The following is a 14,532-nucleotide window of genomic DNA, read 5'->3' as shown; positions in this document are numbered from 1 at the left end:
CGATGGAGGTAGGTAGGTAGGCAGGTACACAGATGAAAGATATAGATAAATAGATTGAAATAGAGACATATAGATAATAAATTGATAGATGTGATAAGAGATGATGGATATAGAGATGGAGAGAGAGGGAGATAGATAATAATAATAATAATAATAATAATAATAATAATAATAATAATAATAATAATAATTCGCCTGTAAGCAAAAACTGGTGGGATCATAAAATAGAGAAAGTCATAGAAAATGATAAAATTAAATTGCTCTGGGACTTCAGAATTCAAACAGACAAGCACTTGCAACATAACACCCCAGACTTAACAATTGTCGATAAGAAAGACAAAAAAGTCTGGATAGTGGACGTGGCAGTGCCTGGAGATAGCAGAATAGAAGAGAAAGAACTGGAGAAGATAACAAAATACAAAGACCTACAAATAGAAATAGAAAGACTGTGGCAAAAGCAAGCAAGGGTAGTACCAATAGTCATAGGCTCCTTGGGTGCAATCCCAAAACAACTGGAGCACCACTTGAACACCATTGGCATTGACAAATTCGCTATTAGTCAATTGCAAAAGGCGGCCTTATTAGGAACTGCTTCCATCCTGTGACGATATCTGTAATACCATCAAACATCCACATCTGCCTATCCCAGGTCCTGGGTAAAGACTCGATAGGTAGACAAAATGCCAAATCCAGTCTGAACATCTGTGCGATGATCAATAATAATAATAATAATAATAATAATAATAATAATAGTAATAATAATAATAGTTGGAAGGGACCTTGGAGGTCATCAAGTCCAACCCATCAGGTACATAGATAGATGGAGAGAGGATGGAGATAGAGATGGACAGATGATGGAGATAGAGATGGAGAGGGAGAGATGATGGATAGATAGATGAGAGGAAGATAGATAGATAGATATGATAGATAAATAGATATAATAGATAGATGATAGATAGATAGATGGATGGATGGATGGATGGATGGATAGAGATAGATAGATAGATAGATAGATAGATAGATAGATAGATAGATAGATAGATAGATAGATATGATCAGTGGTGGGATTCAAGTAGGTGAACAACCGGTTCTCTGCATGGATGCCACTTTCGGACAGGATGATAGATAGATAGATAGATAGATAGATAGATAGATAGATAGATAGATAGATAGATAGATAGATTATAGATAGATAGATAGATAGATAGATGATAGATATAGATAGATGATAGATAGATAGATAGATAGATAGATAGATAGATAGATAGATAGATAGATAGAGATAGATAGATGACTGTGAGTTCTAGCCCCTCCTTAGACACAAACGCCAGTTGGGTGACTTTGGGCCAATCACCGGGATACGGTGAGTTCTAGTCCCGCCTTAGGCATGAAAGCCACTTGGTGGATCGTGGGCCAATCAACCCGAGATGGAGAGGTCTAGTCCCGTCTTACGAATGACAGGCAGTTGGGTGGTTTTGGGCCAATCACCAGGAGGCTGAGAGTTCTAGTCCCACCTTAGGCAAGAAAGCCAGCTGGGTGACTTTGGACAAGTCTCTCTTTCTGAGCCTCACCCACCCCACAGGGTTGTTGTTCTGGGGCAAATAGGAGGAAGAAAGAGTATCAGGCTGTTCGCCTCATTATTTGTAAAAAAAATAAAAAATGGCCTGATGTAAATAAATAAAAAACACACCCCGCTTTTGTCTAATGAAGGAGACTGAACCCCACTGTTGAGTTTCCCCCGAACATCCGTTCTGATAAGATATTTTGTCCTGGGGATGAGATCCAACCCTAACCCTAACCCAACCCAAAACCGGAAGGGTGTGTGTGAAAAATCCATCTCTCCATCACTCTGCTGGGCCTTTGGCCCCCTGTAGATGGAAAACCCTCACCCAAACCACACCAGGGAGCGGGAAGAGGAACGCAGGCTTGCGTCCCACCCGCTCGTCCCCTATAGAGCGGGGCGGGCGCTTTCACACGACACCCTTGACCCGGGTCCGCCGTGGATAAGCTGGGCGGAATGTCATTACTCGAGAGCCGGACCTGGGCTCCTTCTCCTCCCCCCCCCCTCCAGGTCCCTTTGGTTCTTTTTTTATGATTTTGGGGTAGGGGAGGGCGAGATCCCCGGAAAACCCCAGGTGCAGGGTTTTGTGTGAACGCGGCCAGGTGGGAAGAGCGCAGGTGATGTCAGGAGTCGGGGGCTTCGAGGGGGGGGGAGGAGGAGGAGGAGGAGGAGGACCAGAAGGAGGACAGGAGAAAGGAAGGAATCCAGCCTCCTCTTCCTCCCCCCCCCCACCCCAGCCGGGGGCTGCAGCCCGCGGGGCGGACCAGATGGAGAACGTCGCTCCGTCATTTCTCCGCTGTTTCTCCCCCTCGGGGCTCTTTTCATTCAATGAATCTATTTCCCCCCCCCGCCTCCCCCGCGAGCTTTCTCCGCCTCCTCGTGATAGGTCAAAGCTGGCATTTGAAGTGGCCCTGCCGCTGCTGATTGGCTGGGCCGGCGGCCCCCGCGGAGAGGGGTGGGCGGGGTCTGCGCCTTGAAATAGGCAACCGGGCGCTCCGTCTCCTCGCCCAGCTGCTGCCTTTGTCTGCGGACTCTGCCCGGGCGAGGCCAGGCGAGCAGCGCTCCAGACCCGCCGGGAGAGGCCAGAGCTCCGTGCCTTCTCTCTCTCACTCTCCTTTTGCAGGCTGTCGTCCGTCTGGAAAGCTGCCCCGCCCGCCCGCCAGCGGAGACTGGGGCTGCCGATCCCTGCGCCTTCTCCCCTTTGCAGGCTGTCGTCCGTCTGGAAAGCTGCCCTGCCCGCCAGCAGAGCGGAGCTGCTCCGGTGAGGGCCCCGGAAGACCCCTGATCTCTGTGCCTTCTCTCCTTTGCAGGCCGTCGTCCGTCTGGGAAAGCTGCCCTGCCCGCCAGCCGGAGACAGGGGCTGCTGATCTCCGTGCCTTCTTTGCAGGCTGAGGTCCGTCTGGAAAGCTGCCCTGCCCGCCAGCCGGAGACTGGGGCTGCTGATCTCCGCGCCTTCTTTGCAGGCTGTGGTCCGTCTGGAAAGCTGCCCTGCCTGCCTGCCAGTGACGACCGGGACTGCTCCAGCCAGGCGGTGGGAGATCCCTGTCTCTGTGCCTTCTCCCCTTTGCAGGCCGTCGTCCGTCTGGAAAGCTGCCCTGCCCGCCAGCCGGAGACTGGGGCTGCTGATCTCTGCGCCTTCTTTGCAGGCTGCGGTCCGTCTGGAAAGCTGCCCTGCCTGCCTGCCAGCGACGACCGGGACTGTTCCAGCAAGGCGGTGGGAGACCCCTGTCTCTGTGCCTTCTCCTCTTTGCAGGCTGTCATCTGTCTGGAAAGCTTCCCTGACCGCTCCAGGGCTTGACAACAGCCAGCCAGCCAGCTCGGGGTATGTGAATCCTTCTCCGGGGCTGCTGCAGAAGAAGTCTCGCGGGATCAGGCGGTGCCAGCCCACCATGCCGGTGGAGACCCTCCAAGCTAGCCGTGCCATGAGCAGCGTCTCGGCCACGGCCCCCTTCACCTCCGCCATGCCCTTCCGCATCCTCCACAAGGGGCCCGAGTACTTCCGCCGGCCCCTAGTCAACAGCGGCGCCTCCCGGAAGCTCAGCGCGGTGGAACGTCTGGAGGCTGACAAGGCGAAGTACGTCAAGAGCCAGCAAGTGGCCACCACCAAGCAGGACCCCATCCGGCCCCTGGTGCTCAAACAGCCGCTCTTCACCCCGGGGGTGAGGCGGGCCATGTTCACCCCCAACCGCAAGACCCCTCAAGCAGGCCGGCGGGGAGAAGGCGGCACGCCCAAATCCTCCCTCAACCTGGAAATCCTCAACAACCTGATCAATTTTTGCGACAGCCCCCTGGCCTTCCCCAAGCCGGAGATAAGCCCTTCGGAGCGTCCGTGGGCCTCCGAGGTCCATAGCCGGAATCTGGACAGCGTCCCCTCCACCCCCAAGAAGAAGGCCACGGCCGACATGAGTAAGCTCTCCCAAAGCTCGGCGTCCTCCAAGCCGTCAAGCACCGTCGCCGTACGCCGGGTGGACGTACGGCCCTGCGGGCTGTTGCAGAACAGAGGTACCCCGACTATCCAACTGTCTCCGCTCCCTGCTCCACCGGCGCCCCCCAAAATCCTGCCTGCCACCCCTCTCAGCTGCCCGAGCCCTCGGGGGGAGCCGCGGACCGAGAGCGCAAAACGCCAAACCTTATTGCACCGTTCCAAATCGGACCTGAGTGACCGATATTCCCGAGCCACGGCCGACTTGGAGCGCTTCTTCAACTATTGTGGCTTGGATCCCGAGGACGTCGGAGACATGGAGATGGAGCGGTTCACTCGAGCCAGCTCGGATATTGTGTCCGTCAAGTTCCACAGCGTCAGCACCAGCAGTTCGGCCGGGACCCACTCCCGACGCAGCACCGTCACCTTGGAGAACAGGCAGGCCGAGCGCATGCCGTACGGGATCTCCATCATCGAACGCAACGCTCGGGTGATCAAGTGGCTTTACGGACTCCGACAGGCCAGAGAAGTCCAGAAAGTTTCCAACGTATAGCAGCCGTCGGTGAGGGGTGGGTGGGAACTCCAACGCTGAGGACGTCACCCAAGACGTTGATTTCTGTTTTGCAAATTTGCAGCTGGAGGAAAACATTTGCCAAAACGGTGGTTTCCGGGACCGTGGGGCGGCACTTGGTTCTGCCCGCCTGGAGATCCCTCGTGTCATTTGAATCTTAAAATCCTTTCCATCCTGGGGGGGGGTCAGGATCACATGGTGGTCACTTGCACTCTGTTCTCAATTCGAGCGTGGTGTCCAAGAGGCATGTCAAGATGGACGATGGAGAAAAAAAAATGTAACTGTCTTGAGCTTGGCTGTTGGCTTGCAGACGTTTCCTGACCCAACTAGGTAATATCGTCAGTGCTAGAAGGGAGTGGGGTTTGTTCTCTCTTTATGTACAAGTGGCTTGTCCTGTCTGTGTTGGTGGGAGTGGTCTTGGTGGTCTAGGCTGTTGTTTACGGTGGGGTCCTTGGTGCTCTCTGAGCTTGGTGGTTTTCTTGCAGACGTTTCGTTACCAGACTAGGTAACATCATCAGTGCTAGAAAGGGAAGAGGAGGAGGTGGACTGTGGGGTCCTTGGTGCTGTCTGAGCTTGGTGCTTTTCTTGCAGACGTTGCATCACCCAACTAGGTAACATCATCAGTGTTAGAAGGGACAGAGGGAAGAGGTGGGGTCCTTGGTGCTCTCTGAGCTTGGTGGCTTTCTTGCAGACGTTTCATTACCCAACTAGGTAACATCATCAGTGTTTGAAGGAGGTGGCCTTTGCGGAGCCGAAGGCAGGACTGGAACTCGCAAGCTGAGAGAGCACCAAGGAATCTACTGTCCGCCCCTGTTCAGCTACAAATAATTATCTCTTCTATTTCCTTTTGTTTACTGTTTACTGAAAAACTCAGCAACTCAGACGGTCTTTCCCCACTCAACATTTTCAAGAGGGGACTGGCCTTGATTACGGGGGCCGGGGATGATGGGAACATTACCTTTGCAGTCATGGGTTTGAGGAGACTTGCTGGGCACCGTCAGAAGGGCGCACACACCCCTCTTCTTTCAAGAAATACCCCCCCCCCAAATTATAGTCGTTGCAAAGAAGGATGCTGCCATTTGCTCCCCCAATTGGATGACAATCCGGGTGCTACTGCACCAGCCACGTCCCACCCACGTGATCGCTTTGTGCAAGTGACATCACGGGGGTCCTGCGTGTTTGCCCACCACGCCGATGGCATAGTCCTGGCATTGGCATCGCGCGGTTAAGCCTGGATCCCTCCCCTGCGAACCTATTGCTCAGGAGGGGAAAGAGAAACGCCAAGGTGTCCAATCGGTCGCCAGGCTGATTTCTTTCCGGGGGGGCATGGCACCCCTTGACGGGCTTCGCCCTGGGAACCAACTTCGAGCCGAAGGGGGTATTTTTTTTTTGTAGGCAAAGCAACAACAGCACCGGAGAACAATAGAAGCCGGGATGGCTGACCGAGCTGGAAAAATCCCCACATTTTATTGTTTAAGCAGGTGCAAGAATTCAAACCGTCTTTGGCTCAAAACCAGGGAAAGCTTCCTGGCAGAGCATTGGAGGGGGGAGGATGGGGGGGGGGCAAAATCCATGCCAGCTTCCCAAAATGGGAAGTTTGGGCTGGCAGCTCCCAAAGAGAAGACTTGTGGGTGGCTAGACCAGATGAGGGACAGGTCATCCTCTGCCGGTCTGCGTTCGAGAGAGGTTAACATTCCCTCTAGTGCAGGGGTCTTCCAACTTGGCCCTTTTTTAATGGCTTGTGGACTTCAACTCCCAGAATTCCTTAGCCAGCGTGCAGGGGTCTTCCAACATGGCCCTTTTATGATTTGTGGACTTCAACTCCCAGAATTCCTCAGCCAGGCATGCCTAGCTGAGGAATTCTGGGAGTTGAAGTCCACAAGTCCTAAAAGGGCCAAGTTGGAAGACCCCTGTTCTATAGAATATATAAGACAGGTATGAGTATTTTGAGTAAATCTTGAAGGAACATTCTGGAAAAAAAGAGTAGATACAGGCCTAGTTCAGATTTTTGTGGGCTGCTTTGTGGCTCCGTGACTGGAAGAGAGGTAATTATCACTAAATGTAGAACAAGGGTAAGATTTCTGCTTTTTTCCTCCTCATAAAGAATGTAATACAGGTATGTAGTCCTAAACCAGGGGACTTCAAACTGGGCCCTTTGATGACCTGTGGACTTCAATTCCCAGAATTCCTCAGCTAGCATGCCTAACTGAGGAATTCTGGGAGTTGAAGTCTACAAGTCATAAAAGGGTCATAGTTCCCTAACGCTGGCTGAGGAATTCTGGGAGTTGAAGTCCACCATTCATCAAAGGGCCCAGTTTGAAGACCCCTGGGCTAAATGAACTGTTGTACGTCTTTACCTTTACACAAACACACACAGGTATGTCCTCTCTAAAAATTCTGGGAGTTGAAGTCAACAAGTCATCAAAGGGCCAAGTTGGAAGACCCCTGCTCTAGTCTCACAGCTAGTCCTTGACTTACAGCCGTTCGTTTAGTGACCAAAATTACGACGTCGTGGAAAAGCCTGACTTAACGACCGCTTTTTCGCACTTACAACCGCTGTCCGTTGCAGCATCCTAGCGGTCAGGTGTTCAAAATTCAGGCACTTGGCAATAGGCCTGTATTTACGACGGTCGCGGCATCCTGTCCCGGGGGGGGGGTGTCTTTTGATTGCCATGTGTGGCTCTCCCAGCCAGCTTTGGATGGGCAAATTCAATGGGAGAGGCTGGATTCGCTTTACGACCGCAGGAATCGCTGAACAACTGCAGCAATTCGCTTAACGGCCGTGGGGAAAAGGTCGTAAAAGGTTGCAACGCTCCCTTAGCAACCGTCCTGTTCGGCCATGGAAATTGGGGGGCTCAGCTGTGGCCGTGAGTGGAGGACTACCTGTATTGTGCTGGGGATGAGGGGCGTTGTAGTGCATCAAGCTTGGGAACTGGCAGATTCGGGCAAAAATGCTTTTCTGATTTTTTTTTCTTTTTTTTTTCTTTTTGCTTCCCATTTTCTTACTTTCTTTTTCTCCCTTCCGGAGGAAAAAAAAACAAACCCTGATATGTTTTAGCCAAGCCTGGCACGTTGTGCGCGAAACGCAATCCTTTGTGTCTGAGTGTATTGTAGTCCAGCCTCTCTCTAGCCACCTTCCTGCCCATCTTTGTCAAGCGAAACGGTTAGCTCGGCTGGAGAAAGGCGGCCTCTTTGCCTTCATAGCCCTTTCCAGCTCACAGTGCAGATGATTTTGTGGGAAAGGGATGGTCCGTTCAAAAGGTAGCACGTTTTCAATGGGGAAAGCAGTTCCTGGTCTGGCATGGGCAGTCCGGCCCAATGGTGTCAGCTGCCCGATGTGCTGGACAATAGAAGGAACGGTTGCTGGAATTGGGCATGTCTAGTTTAAGGAAGAGAAGGACGAGGGCGGACAAGATAGCAGCCTTCCAATATCTCAGGGGCTGCCCCAAAGAAGAGGGAGTCAAGCTGTTCTCCATAGGACTAGAAAGCTGGCAAGAAGCAACAAATGGAAATTAACCAAAGAGAAAAGCAATCTAGAACTGAGGAGAATCTTCCTGACAGAACAATTGACCAGTGGAACAACCTGCCTCCAGAAGCGGTGAATGCTTCAACACTGGAAATTTTTAAGAAGAGACTGGACATCCATTTGTCTGAAATGGTATAGGGTTTCCCGCCTGGACAGGGGGTTGGACTAGATGACCTCCAGGGTCCCTTCCAAGTTTTTTTTTATTATTATTATTATTATTATTATTATTATTATTAATATCATTAATATTAAAATATTTATAATATTAATAATATTAATAATTATTATATTCTCTTGGTTCTGCTGGCTGAACGAGGCGAAGAGTTGCCATCTCCGATGCCTCTGGAAAGGAAGCAAAGTGAGGGAAATTGTCTGGGGATATCAAAAAGTTCTAGAATGTGGGTCTGGATGAGACCTCAGAGATCATCTAGTCCAACCCCTGCCCTAGGCAGGACGCAACGCAGTTGTTTTGGCCTGTGATTTATGTCCCGGAGCAGACAGAGAAAGCCAGACATATTTGTGAGCATACGCATTTTTACGTCTGTTGCTTCTAAGGTGCTGTTCTTCAGATGCAGGCTGTCCTTGAATTACGACGATTTGTTTAGTGGCTGTTCAAGGTTACAACAGCACTGGGGAAAGAATGACCATTTTCAAACGTGCAACCATTGCAGCATCCCAGTGGCCACCTGATCAAAATTGAGACGCATGGCAATTGACTCATATAATAATAATAAAGTTGGTAGGGATCTTGGAGGTCATCTACTCCAACCGCCTGCTCAGGCAGGAAACCCTATACCATTTCAGACAAAGGGCTGTCCAGTCTCTTCTTAAAAACTTCCAGTGTTAGAACATTCACAGCCTCTGGTGGCAGGTGTTTCCACTGGTTAATTGTTCTCACTGTCAGGAAGTTTCTCCTTAGTTCTAGGTTGCTTCTCTCCTTGATGAGTTTCCACCCATTGCTTCTTGTCCTGCCTTCAGGCGTTTTGGAGAATAGCTTGACTCCCTCTTCTTTGGGGCAGCCCCTGAGATGTTGGAAGGCTGCTATCCTGTCCCCCCTGTCCTTCTCTTCATTAAACTAGACATATCCAATTCCAGCAACCGTTCCTTATATGTTTTAGCCTCCAGTCCCCTGATCATCTTTGTTGCTCTTCTCTGTATTCTTTCTAAAGTCTCAACATCTTTTTTACATCGTGGTGACCAAAACAGGATGCTGTATTCCAAGTGTGACCTTATCAAGGCATTGTAAGGTCTTAAAACTTCATGTGGTTATTAACACTTCATGTGATCTTGATTCTATCCCTCTGTTTATGCAACCAAGGATTGTGTTGGCTTTTTTGGCAGCTGCAGCACATGGCTGGCTCATACAATTTGCAATGCCCAAACCGGACATAAGCTGATGGCTCAATTCACACTCCAGGTTAACCACAGGTATTTAATTCCTCCCAACCACAACTTTTACCTTTTTGTCCAGCTTAGTGTGATGGGCAAACCCACCTAGAGCAGGGGGTCTTCCAACTTGGCCCTTTTATGACTCGTAGACTTCAACTCCCAGAATTCCTCAGCCAGGCGCGCCTGGCTGAGGAATTCTGGGAGTTGAAGTCCACGAGTCATAAAAGGGCCAAGTTGGAAGATCCCTGACCTAGAGTCTCACATCTTGTTTGGTCAATGACCCCACCAGTTTGACTTCCGGGGAGCTGTAGAGGACGTTTAAACCATTGTTTAATTGATGTTTGATTTTTTTTAAAAAAACAAGAGTTGGTTAAGAGGACCCAGTTCAGCTGAGAATCCCGGAAACAGGTTGATTTGGGAATTGGCGAATTTTGGGAACTGTTAGCCCGCTGGAGATTCCCCCTTTATCTCCGTGGGGGAGACACTAAGTGTGTATTGCATGTGAGTGTGTTGTTTGTGAACAGACATCCTTGTATTCCAAGAACGACGGATCTGCAACGACTGTTCTACTATTTATAATTCCCCCCCCCTTGCCCTGTTTGTTCTTTCGATATATTTGTACGTTCCTTTGTGCTGAAGGTTTAATATGGAGGAAGTGTTGCAAAGGGGTGGGAGGGAGGGGAAGAGCACAAGTCCTGTAAATTTATTTGTATTAAAGTCTTGTTCTTTAAATACAGCCTGTTGTGTCTCTTTTCTGTCTGACCCCGCTTGGGTTGAATAAAGCCCAGCGGGAGCCGAGCGACTGAAAATGAAATGGGGTGAATTAGAGAGGGAGGCCCAAGGGGTTTCTTTATCCTTCCTCCTCTAATTTGGGGAGGGGGATTGTTAAAAGGGAGAAAGATACCCCTTGCTTGGTCATTGAGGGACAGAAGGCTAGTCTGTCACCTCTGGGGAGGCCTTAGACTTTTGGGTGGATCTGTCCAGCAGTTTGTTTCTGGAGGGGAGGCTGGGAAAAGGAGAAAGGAATGGGGGAGAAAGAGAGGAAGGTGGGTCAGCTGGGGGAAGAGGAGGAGAAGGAAGGAAGGAAGGAAGGAAGGAAGGAAGGAAGGAAGGAAGGAAGAAGGGAGGGAGGAGGGGAAAAAGTAAGGAAGTGGGGAGGGAAAAGGGAGGGAGAGAGGAAGAAGAGGGAAAGAAGGAAAATAGATAGAGGGAAGGAAGGAAGGAGAATAGGGATGGAAAGGGAGGGGAGGAAGGAAGAAGGGAAAAAGGGAAGGAAGGAAAGACAGAAGGGAGGAAAAGGGAAAGAAGGAAAATAGACAGAGGGAAGGAAGGAAGGAGAATAGGGATGGAAAGGGAGGGGAGGAAGGAAGAAGGGAAAAAGGGAAGGAAGGAAAGACAGAAGGGAGGAAAAGGGAAAGAAGGAAAATAGAGGGAAGGAAGGAAGGAGAATAGGGATGAAAAGGGAGGGGAGGAAGGAAGAAGGGAAAAAGGGAAGGAAGGAAAGACAGAAGGGAGGAAAAGGGAAGAAAGAGGAAAGGAAGGAAGGAAGAGGGAAAAGGGAGGCCAAGAGAAGGAAGGAAGCAAAAAGGGAAGGGAGAAAGAAAGATGAAAAAAGGAAAGGAGGGAGGAAGGAAGAAGAGGGAAAGAAGGAAAACACAGGGAAGGACGCAAGAGGGAAGGAAGGAAGGAAAAGAAAGGGATGGAAAGGGAAGGAAGGAAGAGGGAAAAAGGGAAGGAAGGAAAGACAGAAGGGAGGAAGAGGAAGGGGAGGAAAGCAGGGGAGGAAGGGAGAGGGGAAAAGGGAGGAACAGAGAAGGAAGGAAGGGAGAAAGAAAGATGAAAGAAGGAAAGGGGGGAGAGAAGGAAGGGAAAGAGTGAAGAAAAGAGAAGGAAGGTAGAAAAAAGGAAAGGGAGGGAAGGAAATACAGTAAGAAGGGCAGAGCCAGGAGTGGGGGAAGGAAGCGAATAGGAAGAAAAGAAAGAAAGGGTGGCAACAGAGGGGAAGGAGGGAGAGAGGAAAGAAGGAACCAAGGACTGGTGAAATGGAGGAAGAAAAAGGAAGGCAGGAGAAAGAAACAGGAAGAAGGAAGGATAGTAAGAGAAGGGAGGGAGGGAGAGAGAGAGAGAGAGAGAAGAATAATATAGCAAGCCGAGACCGAAATGAGGGAGGCCAAGCAATACAAAAGGTGTCTGAATGAAGGACAGCTTGCAGGTCAGCTTGCTTCCCTGGAGTTGGGTAGCCCATCAATTTAAATAAATAAATAATCAACAAGCTTGGAGAAGACCACGATCGGCTTTCTCCGTCACCTCTCCCTCACTACAGTGCTTCTCAAGCTGGGCGCCTTTAAGACTTCAACTCCCAGAATTCCCCAGCCCCTAGAGGTATAAGAAGAGGGGGAGGGGTCAAATTGTGAAGAAAAAAAAAAAGAGGGAGAAGTAAAACAGGGAGAACAGAGCACCCGGGACAAGGTGAGGGTCTCTTTAGAGCAGGGTGCCAAGACAGTTGTCCTTAATCCCTCTTATCCTGTTTTCTTTTTTTTAAAAAAATATTATTATTTAAAAGCAACCTTGACTGCTCTCTGGAAGGGTTGGCCTTCTTTGATCCTTGGATGGGAGACCACGTGGTAAACCTCTAGGGCCTAGGCCAGAGGTAGGCAACCTTGGCTCTTTTATGACTCGTGGACTTCAACTCCCAGAATTCCTGAGCCAGTATGCTGGCTCAGGAATTCTGGGAGTTGAAGTCCACAAGTCATAAAGAGCCAAGGTTGCCTACCTCTGGCCTAGGCCAGGGTAGGCCATCTTGGCTCTTTTATGACTCGTGGACTTCAACTCCCAGAATTCCTGAGCCAGCCATGCTGAGAGGAAAGGAGAGGTTTCCAAGCTGAGCCATGCTGGCTCAGGAATTCTGGGAGTTGAAGTCCACGAGTCATGAGGGGGCCATAGTTCCCCCATGCTGGCTGAGGAATTCTGGGAGTTGAGGTCTACGTGTCATAAACGGGCCAAGTTTGAAGACCCCTGGTTTAAATATATTTTCCTCACGGTCACATGATCAAAATTCAGGCATTTGGGCAGGGGTAGGCAACTTGGCTCTTTTATGACCCGTGGACTTCAACTCCCAGAATTCCTGAGCCAGCATGGGGGAACTATGGCCCCTTCATGATTTGAGGACCTCAACTCCCAGAATTCCTGAGCCAGCATGGGGGAACTATGGCCCCCTCAGGACCCGTGGACTTCAACTCCCAGAATTCCTGAGCCAGCATGGGGGAACTATGGCCCCCTCATGACTTGTGGACTTCAACTCCCAGAATTCCTCAGCCAGCACGGGGAAACTATGGTCCCCTCATGACTCATGGACTTCAACTCCCAGAATCCCTGAGCCAGCATGGGGGAACTATGGCCCCCTCATGATTTGGGGACTTCAACTCCCAGAATTCCTCAGCCAGCCTGGCTCAGCTTGGAAACCTCTCCTTTTCCTCTCAGCATGGCTGACTTAGGAATTCTGGGAGTTGGTCCACCAGTCATAAAAGAGCCAAGATTGCCTACCCCTGGCCTAGGCCTAGGGGAAGAGATGTGCTGCTCAAACACTCTGCTGGATCCATTTCCAGCTGCTGGGCGGGTTAAGTCTCCTGGCTCGGCCAGTTCCCAACCAGGTTGTCCAAAATACGAACCATGGTCTAGCTTACAGGGGTGGGGAACCTGGGCTCTTTTATGACTTGTGGACTTTACTTCTCAGAATTCCTGAGACGGCCCCAGCCCTGGTCTAGCACAACCTGGCTCCAGCCCTGCCCCCAGGACCCTGTCTGTCTTAGATGAAGCCAATTGCAAGCCAGGTCCGGGGTCTCACCTGGAAAGTCACACCCACCTTCCTGAAAGGACTCCAGGTGCTTTGCTTCTCTCTCTCCCTGCCGGGTTCCTTGCAAACGTTTCACTGACCCAACTATGGAACAGTCTCAGTGCTAGAAGAGGGAGGGGGGTTATGGAAAAGAAGAGAGGAAGAGGAGAAGGAGGAGGAGAAATGACTGTGGGGTCCTTGGTGCTCTCTGAGCTGGGTGGTTTTCTTGCAAATGTTTCATGACCCAACTAGGCAACATCATCAGTGCTAGAAGGGAGTGTGGGAGGAGGAGGAGGAGGAGGGGGGGGGAAGATTGTGGGGTCCTTGGTGCTCTCTGAGCTGGGTGGTTTTCTTGCAGACATTAGATGACCCAACTAGGGAACATCATCAGTGCTAGAAGGGAGTGTGGGAGTAGGAGGAAGAGAGGAGGAGGAGGGGAGGAGGAGGAGGAAGATGAAGAGGAGGAGGATGAAGATTGTGGAGTCCTTGGTGTTCTCTGAGCTTGCAGATGTTTCATGACCCAACTAGGGAGCATGATCAGTGCTAGAAGGGAGGAGGAGGAGGAGGAGGAGGAGGAAGAGTGATGTGGGGTCCTTGAGGTTCTCTGAGCTGGGTGGTTTTCTTGCAGACGTTTCATGACCCAACTAGGTAGCATTATCAGTGCTAGAAGGGAGTGGGCTTTGTGGAGGGAGGAGGAGGAGGAGGAGGAGGAAGATTGTGGAGTCCTTGGTGTTCTCTGCGCTTGCAGATGTTTCATGACCCAACTAGGGAACATCGTCAGTGCTAGAAGGGAAGAGGAAGAGGAGGAGGAGGAAGAGTGCAGCCATCTGAACGTCTGTACACAAGTACCCCTGGGAAGGTCCGTCCTAATTTGAACAGTCGCTAAGCGAGCAGTCCTAAATTGAGGAACCGCCTGTAACGCTTCTCTTCCGAGGTGGGGTTGTTTCTTTTTTTCCCTTACATTTTTCGGTGCTTCTTCCCAGCTGCCAAGTCTTGTGAACGCAAGTCTATTGAAATGCAATTTGAGCTGAACAGGCAGAGGGGGGAAAAAAAAAACAACAGTTCAAAAATCTGGCACGGTTTCTCAGAGCAGCTGCCCGCCCTGACGGTTGAGCTGTTTGCACAGGGCATCCTGGGTGGAGTTTTTTGGGAGGTTGGTTTTTGGGTTTCTTTGGCCAAGAGGGATTTGGGGCCAAGCGTCTGTCTTGGGGGAAGCCGGCCTGAAATTGCC

The 14,532-nt window shown here is 50.6% G+C and overlaps 1 protein-coding gene across 1 annotated transcript; it reads left to right on the top strand.

Annotated features, from left to right (window-relative positions):
* The first annotated feature begins 3,429 nt into the window (after nt 1-3,429).
* FAM110A (family with sequence similarity 110 member A) lies at nt 3,430-5,069 on the top strand. The gene has a single exon (XM_039355740.1). It carries the CDS (start codon nt 3,451-3,453, stop codon nt 4,534-4,536), a length of 1,086 nt encoding a protein of 361 aa, XP_039211674.1. The 5' UTR covers nt 3,430-3,450; the 3' UTR covers nt 4,537-5,069.
* The last annotated feature ends 9,463 nt before the right edge of the window (nt 5,070-14,532 follow it).

The sequence above is a fragment of the Crotalus tigris genome, unplaced genomic scaffold (genome assembly GCF_016545835.1).
Source record: "Crotalus tigris isolate CLP2741 ecotype Arizona unplaced genomic scaffold, ASM1654583v1 scf7180000018755.946041584:351173, whole genome shotgun sequence".
Classification (NCBI taxonomy): Eukaryota; Metazoa; Chordata; class Lepidosauria; order Squamata; family Viperidae; genus Crotalus; species Crotalus tigris.
This window is presented reverse-complemented; position numbering and strand designations above follow the sequence as displayed.